This window comes from Podarcis erhardii (genome assembly GCF_964252035.2).
Source record: "Podarcis erhardii genome assembly, chromosome: 7".
Classification (NCBI taxonomy): domain Eukaryota; kingdom Metazoa; phylum Chordata; class Lepidosauria; order Squamata; family Lacertidae; genus Podarcis; species Podarcis erhardii.
The window spans coordinates 78,687,992-78,708,391 of NC_138511.1; the positions used below are offsets into that span (position 1 = coordinate 78,687,992).

General features: G+C 46.5%; 1 protein-coding gene across 4 annotated transcripts in view; it reads right to left on the bottom strand.

Moving 5' to 3' along the window:
• The window catches only part of PHLDB3 (pleckstrin homology like domain family B member 3), a 35,900-nt gene extending 20,632 nt beyond the window's left edge, over positions 1-15,268 (bottom strand). The window contains exons 1-3 of one of the 4 annotated variants that reach the window (XM_081869028.1): positions 15,090-15,268; positions 2,632-2,903; positions 190-330 (exon numbers count right to left, since the gene is read on the bottom strand). In XM_081869028.1, the coding sequence (XP_081725154.1) occupies positions 190-330; positions 2,632-2,880 (390 nt within the window). In that variant the 5' untranslated portion in view covers positions 2,881-2,903; positions 15,090-15,268. Of the gene's footprint in view, positions 1-189; positions 331-2,631; positions 2,904-14,673; positions 14,956-15,089 lie in introns of those variants that run through there. The other 3 variants (XM_081869025.1, XM_081869027.1, XM_081869026.1) reach the window with 3 other exon arrangements.
• Positions 15,269-20,400: the final 5,132 nt, after the last annotated feature.

Sequence of the window (20,400 nt, forward strand, 5' to 3'; positions counted from 1 at the left end):
CGAGGGATGCCCCGTTCTGCAGAACCAGCAGGTCCTGCTCTCTATGTATCTGTGACGTGCCTCAAGCCTTTCCCCACCTGCCTGGGTGTGGTGCCTCCACCATACCGGTTTTACAGGTGCCAATTGTCACCCATCAGACACCCCTTTCCTCGCAAAACAGGGAGGGGATTGTAGGAGACTGAGGCGTACCTCAATGTTCACCTCCTTCTTCCGGTGATGCAGCTCCTTGATCCGATTCTCAAGAGCCGAGATCTTGCTCACAGTGTGAGTTGGCCGCAGCTGCTTCTCCTTCGTGCTGCAGCCTATTCTTCCTGTTTGGGGACTCTCGTACTGGGAAGGGAAACACAATATATAAATCAGGGTTTGCATGTACACGTGCAGGCTGCGTTCACACAAACAAAACCCTGTGGGTGGTTCTGAACCCCGCACTGTAAGAGCTTAAGAAAGGCCTATATCTAGCTGCTGGAGATGTCAGCTAAAACATACATCTGTACAACGTCCTACATTGAAAAAATTCTGGCAGGAGGTAATAGAGCCAATCAACATGACTGTATGGAGCAATCTTAAATTTGCACAGGAAAATATCCTTTTGAATTACAGTATATACGGAAGACGTGGAACTCTCCGTACCCTTAGTACGGCAAAAAGACTGGTATTGATGAACTGAAAAAATAAAAATGCAACTCCCTTTAATGATTGGATTGATATGTACAGATATGTACAAACTTGCTGCACATGAGCAAGTTGTGTACAAACACAGATTTGCCATGGACAAATTTAATAATATTTGTTATAAATGCCATATTAGATGAAGGTCTGGTTAACTACAATAACACCCCCCCTTTTGTAATGTACACTATATCTTTTGTTGTTGTTCTGTTTTGTTTCCTACACGGGTGCTATTTCTTGTTTCTTCTTTTTATGACTTCTTTTACTTTGAGCACTTGTAATTTTGTACTTTTTATTTTTCAATAAAGAATATGAAATAAAAAAGAACTTAAGAAGAAGTTGGGAAAGCTCGGGATCTGAGCTCAAGAGCATCTTTCCCCTCCTGTGTTTTCCAGCAACTGGTATTCAGAGCATTGCTGCTGCGTCTAACCATGGACTTCCGTTTCACTGGAGGTACCAGGTGCATATCAAAACAGTGACCATCTTTGTTCAAATGAGGTGCTCCAGCACTGAGCTACGGTGTGTCCCAATAACTGTGCTAAAAGGTGTGGCTGAGTTTCCCTACCAGGGTTGCAAAACTGAAACTGAAAATGTCATCTTGGAAGGCAAGAGATTAACACTAGTCCCTTCGGGAGAGGAGAGATTTTGTTCTTTCTGAACTCTTCCTCCCAGCCCTGCTCCCATCCTTTACCCCTTTGTCCAATTGGTACTTAACTAGGAGCTATGAAGACCTAACCATACCTGAAAACCAAAACTTCTGTCTTGGGAATCCTTCCAGTGACTACATACAGTCGTACCTTGGTTCTCGAACGCCTTGCAACTTGAACATTTTGGTTCCCGAACGCCGCAAACCCAGACATGAGTGTTCCAGTTTGCAAACATTTTTTGGAAGCCAAACATCCGACATGGCTTCCGTGGTTTCCGATTGAGTGCAGGAAGTTCCTTGGTTTTTGAACGTTTTTGGAAGTCGAACAGACTTCCAGAACGGATTCCATTCAAGAACCAAGGTACGACTATAGTAGGAAACTAAGAGGAGGTGTTGACCATTCTCCACACAGATGAGATTCATAGAGAGAGGAGGAAAAACCGGCTCACTTCCCTCTCTATAGCAACACCCAGACTAATGGTTTTAGGCATCAGTGGCAAAAGGGCTTCTGGTTAGCTGCCACATAAGAACTTAAGAAGAGTCCTGCTGGATCTGGCCAAGGGCCCACCAAGTCCAGCATCCTGTCCTCACAGTAGCCATGCAAAGCTGATGCTCTACCATTGAGCTCCCGAACTATATAACTCCAATGCTCAAAAATTTGCACTGGCAGCCCCAATCTCTGCCCAAACACTGAGTCTTCTGGGTCACTGTTTGTGGCCCCTATGGCTTGGATGCATGGTTTGTATTCATTGGGAGCTGTGCAGTTAACATTGTGGGCCCACCTCCCTTCTAGTTGGGGTTAGCAGGCCTCATCTCTGTTGATCTTCCAGTGTCTACTGAAGACTTTCCCCCCATTAGCTGATTGTGTCGTTTTAATAAAAGGCGAAAGATTTGTACGATCGGAAGAGAAACCAGAGTATCTGATTGTGTGGTTTTAGCTACCTTTTCTGTATTGCACTTCTCTACCCATTGTTTGATTAAAAGAAAAACATTAGGAGCTGCCTATAGACATTGTTCCGTCTATAGCTCAGTATTGTCAACACTGACTGGCAGCAGCTGTCCAAGGTTTTGGGCAGGGCACATTCCCAGCCCTGCCTGGGGATAGCAGGGATTGAACCTGGGACCTTCTGCTTGCAAAGCATATGGGGCTGGCGAGCAGTGAAAGCAGAGGAGGCAGCCCCTAGCAAATACAAATGCATATTTACCCCTGTCGTTTCTGTTAAAAACACCGCTCTCCCGCTTGACGAAGGAAAAGGCTCAAAAGCCAATTAAGCCTCAGATGAGAAATGAGACCCTAGACATTTGCTGCCACTCACCCCATTCTGGGCACTCTCTGTGCTGCTGGCTTCATCCTCCTCCATCCCGTCACTGGAGTTTCTGCCTGGACTGGAGCCGCCTTCCAAAGAAAGGGCATCTTCTATGCTACATTGGGCTGGGGACCCCTCCTTGTCTGGTGACTGGCACTTGGGCATATCCTCCAGGCGATCCTTCTCCGATTTGGTTGAAAAGGGGCACAGCTCCGCTTGGCTCAGCACCCCCATGGCATCCGAGTTCTGGAGCACCATCGCTCAACAAGGCATGATATCTGCTGTGAGGATAAATGATAATAACAAAGACCCCTTGTTATTTAGTCACCAGCGTCGTCTATTTCTTTACTGACTTGTGATTCTGTTTGGGAATTATTTCCCGTGGTTTCGTAGCAGGAAAGAGCCACGCTAAAAATAATCCCGCATGCGAAAAGCAAGGGAGAAACAGTTACGTGTATATAAAAACAACAACTCATGCACGAAAACAATTTCAAATCCAATACAGGTACAGACAGGGATAAAAATCTCTGTTTGAAATGATCTTCAGCAGGTGTCAGAAAGACCACAGAGGTGGTTTTTGCTTGATATATAACTGCCAAAGGATTGGTGTCACCAAGGGCTGCATTTAATGTAGAGCTAAGATGCGCTTTGCATGAGCAGAACGATTTCAACTGCATGGCGGGGGCGGTGTTCCCCTCCAGGCACCCCATAAACCTGTCCTGAGTTTTTCTCCTAGCCCAAAGTGGATTCGGCGACAGTGAGGGGGTGCCATTTGTTGCAGTGTGGTTTTAGCTTGCTGTTGTTCATTCTTTTCTTTGTGTATTTTTTTTTAAAAGCATTATCTGTCATTTAGTACATTCTGGACCCCAAAGGTGTGGCACAAATATTTTAAGTCATGAATAGATAAAAACAGGTGTAATGCCCTCAACTTCTGAAACACACCCCATGAGTGCTAAGTATTTTTCCCCTCCCTGTCTTACGCAAAGGTAGAAGGCCAGCCCTGTTTATTGCAACTCATTACCATAAGTTGGGGCCAAGCCCTCAGGGACTTCATATGTCAAAGTCAGCATCCCATAATGGACTCCCTGCAATTTACTCTTTTTAGGGGAAAGAAGAAGAAAAGCTTATCAGAAGCCTGGAAGAGGAAAGAAAAGGAAATTCCTATTGCACCAAAGGCCAAGGGAATCCCAACTGCTTCTCAGCCTGCTGTCGCCTTTCCTTTGCCTGAGATAATCTAGTGGCAGGGCTAGACACCGTGTTACCTTGAATGCACCAATGCCAAATTGCCCCTAAGGGGCCCAGCATGCGCATGTGATGCCACATGTCACCTGTGACATCCCATGCATCTCCAAATACTGGGTAGACCAGTGCCACCTTCCGCTAAACCGTGCCAGTCCCTGCAGCATCAGGAGATGCTGTGCAAGCCGGTGTGACCTTGTGCCATGCCCACTGGTGCCCTTGGCATCTTGAGACACAGTGCAGGCCAGTGCAGCCTTCTGCGGGCTGCAGGTAGGCCTGGCAGGGCCCAACACAGCTGTGGGAAAGCCGAGCAGGGCCTGGCAGGCTGTGGAATATTCAGGGGCCCTGACCCTTGCCCTTGCGCAGGGGCAACAGCTGGAGTTAGTGGTTCCTAACAGACATGTTATAATAAGAATAATAATTTTTTATTTATACCCTGCCCATCTGGCTGACCTGCCACTCTGGGCAGGTCTCAATCGAGTGTTAAAAACAACACAGCATTAAATATTAAAAACTTCCCTAAACAGATGTCTTTTAATTCAGATGTCTTTTAATAATAGGATAGCTGCTTATTTCCTTGACATATGATGGGAGGGCGTTCCACAGCGTGGGCGCCACTACTGAGAAGACCCTCTGTCTGGTTCCCTGTAACCTCACTTCCCGCAATGAGAGAACCGGCAGAAGGCCCTTGGAGCTGGATCTCAGTGTCCAGGCTGAATGATGGGGGTGGAGACACTCCTTCAGGTATACAGAACCGAGGCCGTTTAGGGCTTTACAGGTCAGCACCAACACTTTGAATTGTGCTCAGAAATGTACTGGGAGCCAATACAGATCTCTCAGGACCGGTGTTATGTGGTCCTGGCAGCCACTCCCAGTCACCAGTCTACCTGCTGCATTCTGGATTAATTGCAGTTTCCGGGTCACCTTCAAAGGTGGCCCCATGTAGAGCTCATTACAGTAGTCTAAGCAGGAGATAACTAGAGCATGCACCACTCTGGTGAGACAGTCCACGGGCAGGTAGTGTCTCAGCCTGCGTACCAGATGGAGCTGGTAGACAGCTGCCCTGGACACAGAATTAACCTGCACCTCCATGGACAGCTGTGAGTCCAAAATGACTCCCAGGCTGCACACCTGGTCCTTCAAGGGCACAGTTACCCTATTCAGGACCAGGGAGTTCTCCACTCCCACCCGCCCCATCCGCCAAGAACAGTACTTCTGTCTTGTCAGGATTCAGCCTCAATCTGTTAGCTGCCCTCCATCCTCCAACCACCTCCAGGCACTCACACAGGACATTCACCACCTTCACTGGTTCTGATTTAAAAGAGAGGTAGAGATGGGTGTCATCTGCATACTGATGAACACCCAGCCCAAACCCCCCGATGATCTCTCCCAGCGGCTTCATATAGATATTAAAAAACATGGGGGAGAGGACGGAACCCTGAAGCACCCCACAAGTGAGAGCCCAGGGGTCTGAACACTCATCCCCCAACACCACTTTCTGGAAGCAGGGTCACTGAGGGACGTGGTTTGAGGAAAGGAGGTGTGGCCTAGATTGAGAGAGGCCATTGTGGGGGCCATAGAGAGAGTCCTGCAGGGCCACATTTGCACCCCAGACATGGGAAACCCTATCCTTGACGGGTATCTTGTGCTCACGCACTCAGGGCAGCACATTACACACCACATCAGCGACAGGACTGGCTTAAGATATTTCATTGCCTGAGGCAGAAAATGCAATTATTTCTGTTCGTTAGAGTCTATTAAATATTTATAGATTTGCATCCATACATAAACATCAGCACGCACACTTTCCATGCAAATCTGCATCCTCTTTCGGCGTCTTCTTTGGTGACGCCTTTCCGATTTTTTGGTGACACATGAGCACCCGCCGTCTTCATTGAAAAGGGTGGTTGGGAAAGTGTGACGGCCTCAGACCTCTCAGGAGCTGCTGCTGGCAGTCAGAGTAGTCAGCACTGGGCCAGACTGTCTGGCCTAGTCTGAAGCAGCTTCCCGTGTAATAGCAAAAGAACTCTGGCTGCCCAAGTCTCCATTGGTGTGAGAATAATAAAGATGTTTCCTCTGCAAGATGTGTAGGGTTGGGGGGGGGGGAGACCTCTTAGATAACTGTAGACCTTCCAAGTGTCCCTATTTTCAAGGAACAGTCCTGGATTTACAGAAGCCATTCCGGTTCTGATTTGATCCCGGAATGTTCCGCTTTTCCTTAGGATGTCCCTATTTTCATCAGAGGGTATGGAGTTATGAGACCCCCCAAGCTAAGGAGATAAGTAACAATACAACCTTTAGAAGACACCTGAAGGCAGCTCTATATAGGGAAGTTTTTTAAATGTTTAATGTTTTATTATGGTTTTATATATGTTGGAAGCTACCCAGAGTGGCTAGGGCAACCCAGTCAGATGGGCGGGGTATTATTATTATTATTATTATTATTATTATTATCAGTGCTTTCATTCTTTAAAAATGTTTAGGGGTACTCTCATTTTCCTACTCATATTGAAATACTGTCCTTCAATGAGGCCAAACTTAGATTCACAAAATGTTTAGGGGTATGCATACCCCTGCATCCCCCCAGAAAAAAAGCAGTGATGATGATGATGATAATGATGACTGAATAGGACGTCCATATTTTCATCAGAGAAATGTTGTATGCAAATGATGACCTAATAACAACATCAAGTTTGCTTTAGATGTCTGGTGAGAGAATTTAAGACAGGCATCCCCAAACTTGGCCCTTCAGATGTTTTGGGACTACAATTCCCATCATCCCTGACCGCTGGTCCTGTTAGCTAGGGATGATGGGAGTTGTAGTCCCAAAACATCTGGAGGGCCGAGTTTTGGGAGTGCCTGACTTAAGAAGAGTCTGGCTGCTGGATCAGGCCGCAGGCCCATCTAGTCCAGCATTCTGTTCTCACAACAGCCAACCCACAAGAAGCCCCCCAGCACAGCTGCATCTTCCTCACTTGTGACACCCAGAAATTGGCATTCAAATGTCCAGTGCCACATTCAGTGGAGGTGGAGAGCATTTCCATTGCGGCTGGTAGTCATCCAATAGCTTTCTCCTCCATGAATTTGTCCGGTGCCCTTTGAAAGCCTTCCAAGCTGTGGGCTGTTGCTACCTCAAGTGGGAATGCGGAGGCAGAGACCCACCACTTCAGCAGCCCACTTATCTCTCCTAGTTCTCTCTCCCGGCTTGTTTCCCTCTTCGCTAAGAGACGCTTTCACATCGGACCAAAATAACAGCAAGGTCAGGTTTTTCCACAGAAGCGGGTAAGATGCCAATGAAAAGGAACTGAACACAGCCAGGAGGTCTGCTGAGGCAGCACAAGGGCTTGCTGACAGCCAGAGCATGCCTTCAGAGACACTTCGTTTCTCATCGCTCCAGCTCACAAATGAAGAAGGGCACCGTAGAAGAACATCTGCTTTGCATGCAGAAAAACCTGGGTTCAGTCCTCCTGGAGACCAGCAGTGGGGAAGGCAGGGAGGTCAACAGAAGATGGAGACAGGGCCAATAAATAAGCAGAGCCAACTAATTGTAGATTGACCCCAACTCTCCTGCCTGCTGAGTTCTGCAAAAGCAACACTGAGGTTAAAGAGGAAGAAGCTGACAGCCAGAGCCACCCCTTGGACTGGCTGTAAATAAGAAGGCAGGTGGATGAGGCAGAATGAGACTGGTGAGGAAGAGCTCCATTTGTCCTAATGGGCGAGGCTCCCTTGCTACGCTACCTGAGGGAACTTCTCCTATTTTTCAGGACGTTTGTTGCAAGGCCGGCTGCATATCCTGTGACCACACAGCAAACGAGTTCCATGGTCCTTAACAGCTACAGGTCTCTTCCCAGCCTTTGGAATGACACGTCTTTCTGCTTGCATTTGGTCAGAGAGGGCCTGAAAGCGGGATTTGAGCTGAAGTTTGGGAAATTGGGAATAATCTTGGGCCAGGCCTGCAGCCCTTCCACCCCACCCCCTCACCCCAAAAACCTGCTGCAGAGTTAATGATTGTGCTGTCTGTATTATTATTATTATTATTATTATTATTATTATTATTATTATTTGTATTCATTGTAAATCACAGGGTGGTTCACAGCATGGAAATACAACATGAGAACACAAGATATATAATACATAATAAAACAAAAAGCCAGTAATCCCCGCCTCTCACAAACTCATTAAAAAGAATGCCTGGTTGAAGAGAAATGTTTTTGCCCGGTGCCTAAAGATATGCAATGAAGAAGCCTGCTGCCTGTTTCCAATATACTCTGCCTGGGTTGATATTAAAAGGGCACCATAACTTTGCTCAGGCATCTTAAAGTTTGTGATGTGGATTTTAATATTATATTCTGAAAACAGGATTTCATCTGGAGCTCACTAGATCTCAGCTCTGGCACCTCTCAGGTGGGCACTACAGTGGTACCTCTACTTACAGTCACCTCTGGTTACATCTCCTTCGGGATATGTACGCGGCAAACCCAGAAGTATTTTTCTGGGTTTTGCCGTGCACACATGCGCAGAAGCGATCCCTCCAGTTGCGGAAATCTCGGGATCCAAACAGAGCTCCGGAACGGATCCCATCTGCAACCAGAGGTACCACCGTACTGCCATTCTAGGAGAACAAGGGGAAAGTTCATGGTGAGCCATGAAAAATAGCACAGGGATTTTAGCTGGGCAACACTGAGATTAAGGCGGAGGAGGCAGACAGGCAGAGCCAGGTGGGTGAGGGCTGGCAGAGGGCACAGTCTTAGCAGACTAGTCCATACATATGTAGCAAGTTGCTAACCCTTCCCAAACATGCCTCCTCCACGGCTTCTTTTATATGGTAAGAAAGGTAAACTGTTTTATGTAAGTTCTTCTGTCAGCAATCTCGCTCAGTGCCTCACCCACAATTAGGTGGGGCCCGCCTTATTAAGTCCTGTTTTTCCAGAAGGAAGAAGTGGAATCAAACAGAGAGGAAGGAGACTGGACTCGGCAGAAACTACATGAAAATGGGGCAGAAGCCTGGAGTTGCGTCCAACATTAGTCATACTCAGAGAAGACCCATTGGAATCAATGGGCATGGCCAATTTAGCTCCAGTAATTTTTTAGCAGCTCTGCTTAATTGGGTACAATCCCTGGGTGACAGAAACCCTTGTGGGGTGTTCACACATTACAATATGTTCACCTTGATACATAAATAGTTATTGCTATTATTGTTATTAATAATAATTTATTTATAGTTTTCTAAACCACCATCTCAATATGATTTACATACAAGACAATTAAAAGTAGTTAGAAACACTGGTTTAGTTGAGATTCGTGCGTTGTAGAGGGTTGGGCTGGATGATCCTCGGGATCCCTTCAATTCTACGATTCTATTAAATACATTTAAAACAAGACTACAGCCCTAACAAATGGGCAATCATGGTAAAAGACCCATTTATTCAGCTGAGAAAGCCTGTCTTAGCAAAACTGTTTTTAATAGTTTCTGGAAAGTGCAGATAGCAGCCACCTGTTGTATCTCAGCAGGAACGCTGTACAGGGGAACATTGGTTTTTGAATGTAATCCATTCCGAAAGAACTTCCGACTTCCGAAACATTCAAAAACCGAGGATCAAAGGACTGTCGGCAAATTCAACTGAAAAAAATGAGAAACATGCCTAGGAAGCCATTCAACTTCCAAGGCACATTCGAAAATGGAAGCATTCACTTCCAGGGTTTTGACGTTTGGCTTCCAAAACATTCGACAAATGAGACGTTTGAAAACGGAGGTCCCACTGTACCACAGAACAGGGGCAGTCACAGGAAAAGCCCTGCTCTGAGTCACTGTGGAGCGGCCTTGCAATTTCCAATTTGCAGGGTGTATAAGGCAGTCTTTCAAACAACCTGGTCCTGAGCTGAATAGGAACTTGTATGTCAGCTGAACTAGACACAATTGTACAGTTTTTCACATGTATTCCTCCACATGCTCCTTCTTAGCTCATCTTTCTCCTCCCTCTCTTTCCTCAGCGGCAAGATACCACAACTCTAAAGCTTCAACAGCATCCTTTGCATGTGACTATGGCTCAGAAGCATCTTTGGCCAACTCTGATTCGATCTACATGCTGACAAGAGCGTTTTGTTATGAAGGATTAAAACTGGCCCCATGTTGTTTGCATGCGTGGCAAAGGTATAAATCCCTCTGCTTAAGAAACAAGGGGAGGCGGTGTTTGTAGGTGAATGTTTAATCTGTGCTGATGGCTTGAGTATAATTATTCTTATGGGATATTGATTTATCCTTTTCTTCACCTCGCTTTTCCGAACAAAGGGCCCTCAAGGCAGCTTAGAAAGGTAGCAACATCATACATACTGTAAACCCTTTTACAAAAGCACTGACACCAAAATGAAAACAAAGAACAGTTGGCAATGCAGACTATGTGCACACCATACGTTCAAATTGCATTTAAGGCACATTTTTCCATCAAAGTAACCTGTGAAATGAAGTTTGTCAAGGGTGCTGGGAATTATAGTTCTTTGAGCTGAAGCTACAGTTCCCAGGCTTCTTGGCAGAGGGGGAATGTGCTTTAAATGTGCAGCATTGTGCGCAGCCTCAGATAAGGTGGGTTGGCAACTAAACAGGAGGGGGGAAACCAGATTATCTTGCTCCTGAGGCTTGAGTGGCAGGTTGAACTGCGGAAAGAAGGCAAGGCTTTCACAGGATGAAGATTTAGCATTATCGCCCGCTAATGCCTGCAAATTAAGGCTGCAATCCTAACCCCAGTTCCCTGGGAGTAATTCAGTTGGTCTTACTTCTGAGTTTACAAACAATTGCAGCCTTACTGCCTCTAGGCTGTCTGAAGCAGCAAATGACTTGCGTAAGGACAGTGCAGAGAAAATAAAAGTAATGAGGCGTCTGTCAGGACAGCAAAAATTACACATCAATAAATAAGGAATATTGTCAGGATTGTGCTGTACACTGCTGAAGAAGGCACAGGAGCAGGGCTAAATGGGAAATCTGGCAATTCTAAGTGTTCTGGTGCGAAAGAGCTTGTGCTAAGCTCTCAAAACCCAGAGGAGTAATAATAATTTTTAAATATTTGTTTGTTCATAGTCCACAAGGAAATTGCCTTGCAGACTATTTAAGGAGAGAAAAGGGGTTCATAGCAAACAGGGCCCTTATCCTGCTAGGTTTCTGCCTCATATCTGACAAAGAAGAAGCCTAGAGCCAGGCTTTTGAATTATGGTGCTGGAGGAGACTCTTGAGAGTCCCATGGACTACAAGAAGATCAAACCTATCCATTCTTAAGGAAATCAGCCCTGAGTGCTCACTGAAAGGACAGATCCTGAAGCTGAGGCTCCAATACTTTGGCCACCTCATGAGAAGAGAAGACTCCCTGGAAAAGACCCTGAAGTTGGGAAAGATTGAAGGCACAAGGAGAAGGGGACGACAGAGGATGAGATGGTTGGACAGTGTTCTTGAAGCTACCAGAATGAGTTTGACCAAACTGTGGGAGGCAGTGGAAGACAGGAGTGCCTGGCGTGCTCTGGTCCATGGGGTCACAAAGAGTCGGACACGACTAAACGACTAAACAACAACAACAACAAAGCCAGACTCTCTAGGTCAGCATTTCCTAAACTCGGGTCTCCAGCTGTTTTTGGACTACAATTCCCATCATCCATGACCACTGGTCGTGCTAACTAGGGATGGTGGGAGTTATAGTCCAAAAACAGCTGGAGACCCGAGTTTGGGAAACACTACTGTAGGTGAATATCTCAAAATCTAGAAGGGTTCAAGTAAAAAATGAAAGAAATCCTAACAAATACTCTTAAAACACACACAAACACACACTGTTTGTCATAACTGCAATAAAAACTGCTTCGCCCCCTTCCCTCTCCAACCCATTTTCCTTTCGTCTTTCGTCTTTCATCTTTCAGATGGCAAGCTTGTGAGCAGGCACCATGGTATTTTAAGCAGTCACATGAAACCCATTTTGGAAGGCTTTTAAAACTGAAAAGCAGGTTGAAAATAAAATAATAATAATAATGCTCTAAATAAATAAACATAATCCAAAAGGGGCCTTTAAAACTCACTGGAAATTTGGCTCATTGCCTTCTCCTGGAGTCTTAAATGGCACCCCTTGGACTCCCTTAGCCCTTGGAAGAAGGAAAACCCACCATCCAACCTCCCAGTTTATTCTGCCAAACCCGCAGAGAACGAGTGTTACCTGTGCTTGCTTTTGCTTTGGCTGTTGCTTGACAGAAGACAGCTTGGTCAATTAATCATGCGTCTTCTTGAATGGGGTCCTCACTCATTAAATCTGCATGCATTTGCATATCAACTAACACAGCCATCTGGATTTTCCTTTTGTAAACACTTCCCAGTTTACCAGCAGTGCATCCATCTATCTGTGTATCACGGCACATCAAGCGTCAGAAAGGATTTCCTTCAGTGTAAGAGAGAAACTTGCCTGCAACGCATGGAATTGTGGAACTAAAAGGGACCTGTCTGTGGTCTTCCCATTGGCATCTAGCTGGTCACTGTGAGAATAGGCTGCTGGACTAAATGGGCCATTGACTTGATCCTGCAAACTCTTCTTATGTTCTTTTGTAGGTCCCACTAGGGAGATCCTAGCTGATTAAGAACATAATAGCTGTGGCTTGGGTGGCCAATGGCTCCTCTATCTAGCTTCCTGTGCTCACAGTGGCCACTCAGATGCCTGTAGCAAACCCTCAAGCAGGACTTGAGCACAACAGCATCTCTCCCCTCTTGTGGTTTCCAGCAGCTAGAAATTCAGAAGCACGACTGCCTTCGGTTGTGGAGGCATTGCACCGTCATCGTGGCTAGTAGCCACTGATAAGCCTTCTCCTCCATGAATCCGTCTAGTCTTCTTTCAAAGCCATCAGAGCGATTTCCATGTTTAACTGTGTACCGTGTGCTTTCGTCATTGCAAGGCCCCCCACTCCTGGGAAAAATGGGACATTGCTTTCTCCCACTTGCCATTTCCAGCAACTGGCATTCAGTGCCATGTTGCCTTTGACAGCAGAGGTGGGTCAGAGCCGATGGCCGCATTCCTAGACCCTCCAAGCATCCCTATTTTCCAGGGACAGTCCCGGATTTACAGAAGCCATCCTGGTTTCTGTTTGATTCTGGAATGTCCCGCTTTTCCTTAGAATATCCCTGTTTTCATCAGAGAAAAGCTGGAGGGTATGGAGTTATGAGACCCTCCCAAGTCCAGGAGATAACTAACTATACAACCTTTAGAAGACAGCTGAAGGCAGCCCTGCTATAGGGAGGTTTTCCGATGTTTAATATTTTATTATGTTTTTATATATGTTGGAAGCTGCCCAGAGTGGCTAGGGCAACCCAGTCAGATGAGCAGGGTATAAAATAATAAAGTTGTTGTTGTTGTTGAATAGGTCGTCCCTATTTTCATCGGAGAAATGTTGGAGGCTGTGCATTCCCCTTGTAGGGGGCTGCATGTCAACTGTGGACAGGACTAAAGCCAGTGGAGGCAGGGGTACCCCTTTTGCCACCCCTTCTCTCTCACCCCTCCGCATCCAGTGAATGTCCAGGGGAAGGCCAGATTGCACTTGTCAGAGGTCTGAGCTGACCACTTGCAAAGAAGCTTCCAAAATCAGACCGAGGGCCATATTAACATTTGGGCATGGGCTGCCCACGCCTGCCATAAACTAACAGTGGAGTACAACATAAGGGTTTGGCTGCACTGACCTGATTTTTGCTGTGCATTTAAAGTACATCCCCCCACCCCATTAAAGAATCCTGGAAACTGTAGTGTGTTGTGGGTGCTGGGAATTATAGCACTGCGGAGAGTACACTACAGCTCCCAGGACTCTCTGCCAAGTGCAGGAATTGGTCAAGCGAATAGTGCAGGGGTCAGCAAACTTTTTCAGCAGGGGGGCGGTCCACTGTCCCTCAGACCTTGTGGAGGGCCAGACTATATTTTGGGGGAGGGAAATGAACAAATTCCTATGCTTCACAAATAACCCAGAGATGCATTTTAAATAAAAGCACACATTCTACTCATGTAAAAACACACTGATTCCCGGACCATCTGCAGGCCAGATTTAGAAGGCGATTGGGCCGGATCCAGCCTTAGTTTGCCTACTCATGGTATAGTGTGTACACTGCACTAGACAAGCAGGAAAGATCCTATTCTGGTTCACGTCCAACCCCACTTCCTTATGGCGCAACACCGGTGACCTTTTCCCTGTACCTGGCACGCTCTTGATCTTCAACCCCTCTAAAATTAACCCCTCTCTGCACCACCCAAGTGATACAAACACACACCAGGCCCTAACGTTTCCAGGAAAAGCACTCCCACTCACTTCTAAAAACAATCCCTTTCCACAACCCATATTTTGAGACTCTTCTTGCGTACCATAGAACTGACGCGCTTAACCTCTGCACACACCCCCCCCCCAATTCCTATATGGAATCCCCCCCATGGTGTTTGCAAATCCCACAAACAATCCGTGCACTGATGGAAAGTTTTGTCACAGTTCAAAAATAAAGAACAAAGTTGGCTTCCACCAGCTCCCCACCATTTCAGATTCTTTCAGTCTGTCCTGAAAGTCATTTTAGCCTTCATTTGATAAGATTCCAGAAATTGGGGGGGGGACTAGCCCCCTATTGCTTGCCCTTTCCTGCCCCTCTCCCCAAATTAAAACTTGACTGCAGGGGAGCAGGAAAAATGCCCCCCATTTGGAGAGAAAACAAACCCAGAAAAACGACAATAATAAGCACATTTGCTCCCTATTCCTCCCCAGGGGGGGTGGGAAAGCCACACAACCTTCCCCACTAATCCAAGGTCAACACTTCTTGACACTCACTTTCTTCTGGGCCTTGTCACTCCGGGGGTGTAGGGAGGGGGAATCTGTCCCAAAGCAAAACCTTCAGTTTCTTGGGGTGGAGGGCAGGGGGTGACCCCGGCGCCCGGGTCTTCAGTCAATCCCAGGAAAAGAGACCACAGATAAGTGAAAAACAAGATCCCAAGTTTGAGGGCGCCCCCAGTCCAAGCAGATGCTGTCCCTTGTGATCCCAGATAGGGAAAAATGATGGTGGCGAAGATGATGATGGGTGTCTCTCCCAGGTTGTCCTAATGTCCTTCCTGGTTCCCTGAGTGTCCCTCCCTTGCTCCGCCCCCATCCTGGATCGTTCCCTTGCCTATGTCACCCAGCTCCTGGCTCCCTCTCCGCACCACCCTGGCTCCTTGCTTAACTCTAACAGCTAGCTGCCTGTCACTCACCTGGATTGACGGGGAGGCTTTCCCCCGATGCTCTCGGGCTATTGGACAGAGAGGACCCCCTCCGGTTCCAAGGCGCGCGCGGGCGCGCAAGACCCCTCGTGCGCTGAGCTGCCGGAACGACTTCTTCTGCTGACTTTCCGCTTGCAATGTCGAGCCTGCAAGCGGTTCTCCTCCTGCCTTCCTGGTGTTCAAACAAGTTTTACAACCCTGCTCGCTGGCTTTGGCTTTTGCTTTGGAAAAACAAAAGCTGTGACATCAGAGGCCGAAAGAAGCGGGGCGGTTGGGGGGGGGGCACCCGGCCTGCAGGGAACCAGCTTTGAGATAGTGAAACCAGGAAAATCCCACGAGTGCAGAAGTTTGAAGCTTTCCCAGCTGAGAGCAGCTGCCCCTTTTATTATTACTAATGTCAGTGGGGGTTTTTTTCTGGGAGAAATGGTGGGGGAACTCACCAGAAGTTAGTTAGTTAGTTAGTTTGCTTGTTTGTTGCGGGGGGGGGGGGCACACACACCCCTTAGTAGCTAACTGTAAGATGTGATTAATAAACTCAAGCAGACAATGATCTGGATTAGAAATGGCCGCAACTTTATTGATTACAGATATAAGTGGATTTTGAGTTCAGGCATTGGGTTCCAGCCCCAGCAGACAAAAGTTAATTATTATTTAAATTTTAAAAGGTAAGGGAACTCAGTTCCCCTGAGTTCTGCTAAAAACAACAACAACCCCTGACTATTATTATTAACTGCAGCGGGACTTTAATAAAATCTACCATTCTTTTGTTCCTTCCCAGCTGTGCCAAAACCCTTTTATTTCTTGGGTGTTTTCTTTTTTTATATATGATCGGTTTTTAATTAAAAGTTTCAGAATACAATAAAAGCAAAACAGAGAGTAAGAATTGGAAAGAAAGAGCATGGAAAAGAAAATGAATAAGAAGAAGAACAAGGAGAAAAGTTAAATATAAAACCCTCTATGAAGATTGTATCTTTACTCTTCATCCACACAAAGGGAGGGAGGCCATCCCAGCTCACATCTGGGCACTTCCCCCCTCTTACCGCAGCCTCCCACCCTGGAAGATCCTCTCTGCCCTGCTTCTCACATTCTATGATTCTATAACTTGTTTGGCAGGCAGACGTTCAGCAGGTGAAGCTTCTCTTGTAGTGCAGGTAGAACATGTCATTGGTATGTCCAAGCCTCGCAGGTTTATCTCCAGGATCTCCAGCACAAAGATTTAGCAGCAGCAGCTGTCCGTTAATAAACTGCTTGGCAGGAAGACGTTCAACAGGTTAAGCGGGTTTGTTTTGTTTTTGCAGGAAGAGACTGTAGTTCAGTGGCAGTGCGAGTCTTTTGCATGCCCAGGTCTCCCAAATTCAATCCCTGGCATTTCCAGTTTAAAGATCATTACTTCATAGAGTTGAGGGTTAGATTGCAGGGACAGATGATGCAATGCACTCTGGACGTTGATGGACTCCCAACTCCCATCAGCCCCAGCCAGGATGGTCAATGATCGGGGTGATGGGAGTTGTAGTCCAACAAAATTCTGGAGGGCACCAGGTTGGCTATCCCTGCAGGGAAAGTTCCCAGCCATCTGCTAGAGGCAGAGACCAACAGTCTGCCTGACGCTATGGCAGCTTCCTAAGTTCAAAACCTTTGGAGTACCTCTCAGTCTTGCCGTTCCCTTCGTTCCACAGTGGTTAATTTCCTAATGAGACAGATGCCAATTATGCCAGGGCAGAAGGTGGTTTGAAACCAACACCCTCTCATTTACTCACCTGTCCCCCCCCTTCAGATTGCTGCTGGCAGTTTTGCACAGTGATGCACCGGGGAAAGGCACTCTGTCTGTGCTCAGAGACACGTTTTCAGTCGTTATGTCTTACTGATCATTTACACCCATGAAAGCCTGCTTTGGTGTGATGCTAGCACAGTCCTTAAAATACACAACAACTCATAACCAGCATAGTGTAGCAGACTGAGTGTTGGACTAGGACCTGGGAGACCAGGATTCAAATTCCAGCTCAGACATGAAACTCACTGGGTGACCATGGCCCAGGCACTTTTGCCTCTCAGCTTAACCTGCTTCACAGGGTTGTGGGGAGGATAAAAGCAGGTGTTGTGGGGGAGGAAGGGAAAGGAGAATGTTAGCCGCTTTGAGACTCCTTCGGGTAGTGATAAAGCAGGATATCAAATCCAAACTCCTCTTCTTCTTCTTCTTCTTCTTCTTCTTCTTCTTCTTCTTCTTCTTCTTTTCAGCTAGAACTCGCCAGAACTCGGTTCCAGCACCTCTCAGGTAGGTGCTATTGCCATTCTAACAGAACAAAGAAAGTGTTCATAGTGAGTTCTGGCATCCCTTTTCCTAGAAAAATAGCACCAGAACTAAGTCTGTCATCTTGAGCTCCACGGAGGAAAGGCAGGGATGCAAATGTAATATAGAAGCAAGCAAACATTTTTTTTTGTTTTTTTGATCCATTATATTTTTTATTAAGGATTTTCTTGTTTTACAGAAGTGTAGTGCCTCGTATTTTTTTTTTTCCCTTCTTCTTCTTTCATGTAACGTTTTTACAAATCTGTTTCATTTGTTGAGGCATTAGGGGGAGAAGAAAAAAGAAAGAAAAAAGAAAGGGGGGGTGGGGAGAGGGAGGATGGATGGGGGTGGGGTCGGGTGGCGGTGTTTCTATTATGTTTAATGTATGTAGAGTTTGGTTTGGAGAGGCAGTGTTAGAGTGTGACCTTGAGCCAGTCACAATGTCTCAGCCTAACCTTCCTCATTGGGCTGTTGCAAGGATATAGCAGGAGGGGAGAAAGAGCTTTGTTCATCACCTTGAGCTCCTTGGAGGAAAGGTGGCATATAAATGCATTAATAAAAAGAACATTAAAAATTCATCCTGATTTCTTTGCAAGGCGATTGGACAATGTGGTCTATTTAATGAGCTGGTTTGTTTGCAAATGGCAGAACTGTGCATGGCCCATCTAATCCAGCCAGTTCCCTGTGAGAAACCTGTAAGCAGGACTTGAACACAAGGGCACTCTTCCCCCTCTGTGGTTCCTGGCAACTAGTATTCAGAAGCGTTACAGCCTCCCACTGTTTGAAAACCTTGCCTGGACTCTACCACTTCAGACTAGATCATATGGCGAGGGAGTGGCATGTTGGAATTGCTCATCTATAGGGTGGAGGGCAGAAAACATACGTAGAAAACTTGCGTGCGTTTAGGCTTGTCCTTGACATTTTGGTTTTCCAGATGGACGAGTTTTTTGTGGGGTTTTTTAAAGAGAATAATAATTTTTAAAATGAGGGAGTATTCAAATATGCAACTCCCTGCCACCCAAAGTAGTACAATCCAGGAAGTGCTGAACCACTTGATTCAGTTGATGGCAGAATTGGTAGCCTATTGGCTGAGTCTTGCAGCCTGTGGGAAATCGAGTTGATAAACCTCAGTGCCATAAATGTCTGTCAGTTTCCTGAAGTGGGTTTTCTGTGTGTGTACATTTTCAAGCTGTCTTCTTTCATTATATAACTCTTCTGCCAGAAGCTATATAGGCTGAAATAATATTTGTTCTTAGGCTTGGCACTTGGAAAGATTGACATGCAGGGCTGGGAAATCTGCAGTCCTCCATACATTTGCTAGACTACAGCTCCCATCATCCCTGGCCATTGGCCATGCTGCCTGGGGGCTGATGGGAATTGGAGTCCAGCAGCAGCTGCAGGGTCACAGGTTCCCCACCCCTATTCTCAGGGAGAGGGCAGAGAGTAGAGTTTATTGGCACCCCACATTTAAAGCGCTATGTTCCACTTAAAAGAGTTATGGGTTTCCCTCAAAGAATTCTGGGAGCTGTCATTTGTTAAGGGTGCTGAGACTTCTTGTAGCTCTGCAAGGCTCCTATTCCCCTTGCAGAGCTACAATTCCCAGAGTCCTTTAACAATGCATCCCTCTTTACAGGAAATCTGCGAACTGTAGCTCTGTCTGGGGAGTAGGGACCTTTAGAGCAAATCTGTGGACAGTGATGCAGGTAGCTTAGTGGTAGAGTGCATGTTTTTGCATACAGAAGGTCCCATGTTCGATCCCTGGCATCTCCAGTTAGATGGATTCAGTAAAAACAGGGAACAGAGGCACTGTGGCTCTCCAGAACTTAGAATCAGAATTGCAGAATTGGAAGGGACCCCAAGGGTCATCTAGATTCTAGCCCAACTCCCTGCAATGCAGGAATCTCAGCTAAAGCATCCATGACAGATGGCCATCCAACCTCTGCTTAAAAACCTCTGAAATATACTCAGAGTCCTGTAGTGATTTCATGCTCTTTATTGAAGCTTGTAGAACAGTGACTGAATTGCCCCCCAAACCTCAGGCTTTATATACATTATTTACACAATGAGTCCCGTCTGATTGGCTGATTCTGCTTCCCTCCTGGAGCCTGATTCGTCTTTTCCTGCAAGCCAATCAGTTGTTGCATTCTAAGATCCTACTTGCCTATTGTTCTAGGATCCAAGCTTAGTACATAACAACCTCCAAGGAAGGAGAGTCCACCACCTCCCGAGGGAGACTGTTCCACTGCTGAACAGATCTTACCTGTTGGATCTTGTTGGACTGCAGCTTTCATTCTCCCTTACTATTGGTTGTACACGCTGAGGCTGATGGGAATTGGGAGTCCAGAGACACCTGCAGAGTCACAGGTTCCCCAACCGTGTGGTACAGGCAGGTGATAAGAAAGACCTCTATTGAAGAGTCACTGCCTGTCAGTGTATTAGGCAGTCCTGGACCAGATGAACAAGTCATCTGACTTAGTGCTTCCTGTGTTCTTTGCAGACTCATTGGGATGATATCAGAGTCTTGTTTGTTGTCCTTTCATGTTCGGTTATCTTGGTTCTCACAGCACCGTCCATGGCTAAAACCATAACACTGGTGGTCAGAAAAATAGATCTGGGGCCTAAGGGCCATCGCACCTGAGAAAATGTCAATAAAAGCAGGTCTTCTGCTGATACAGATAGATCGCCCTGTGGGACACACACAAACACACAGAGCACTCCGCCCTGTCTGCCTCCAACCCAGAAATAATACCTGAACAAAAACAGCCACTCCCCTCTGTCACAACAATGCATTTCACAGCTCGAGAAGCACGGTGTCTTTGCAGACAGAGAAATCCTTCCGGCAGAGATGGAATGCTGTGTGGCACTCCCAGCAGTCAGGCAAACTGGAACTGTCACAGCACCCGTGAATAGCTCTAGGTCCCTGTGTTGTTTTGGGGAGCATGTTGGTGCTTGCAAACTGTGCTGCGGGGAACCCTAGAGAGGTTCCTTAGAGTTTTATCTGAGCGTTCCTAGGTG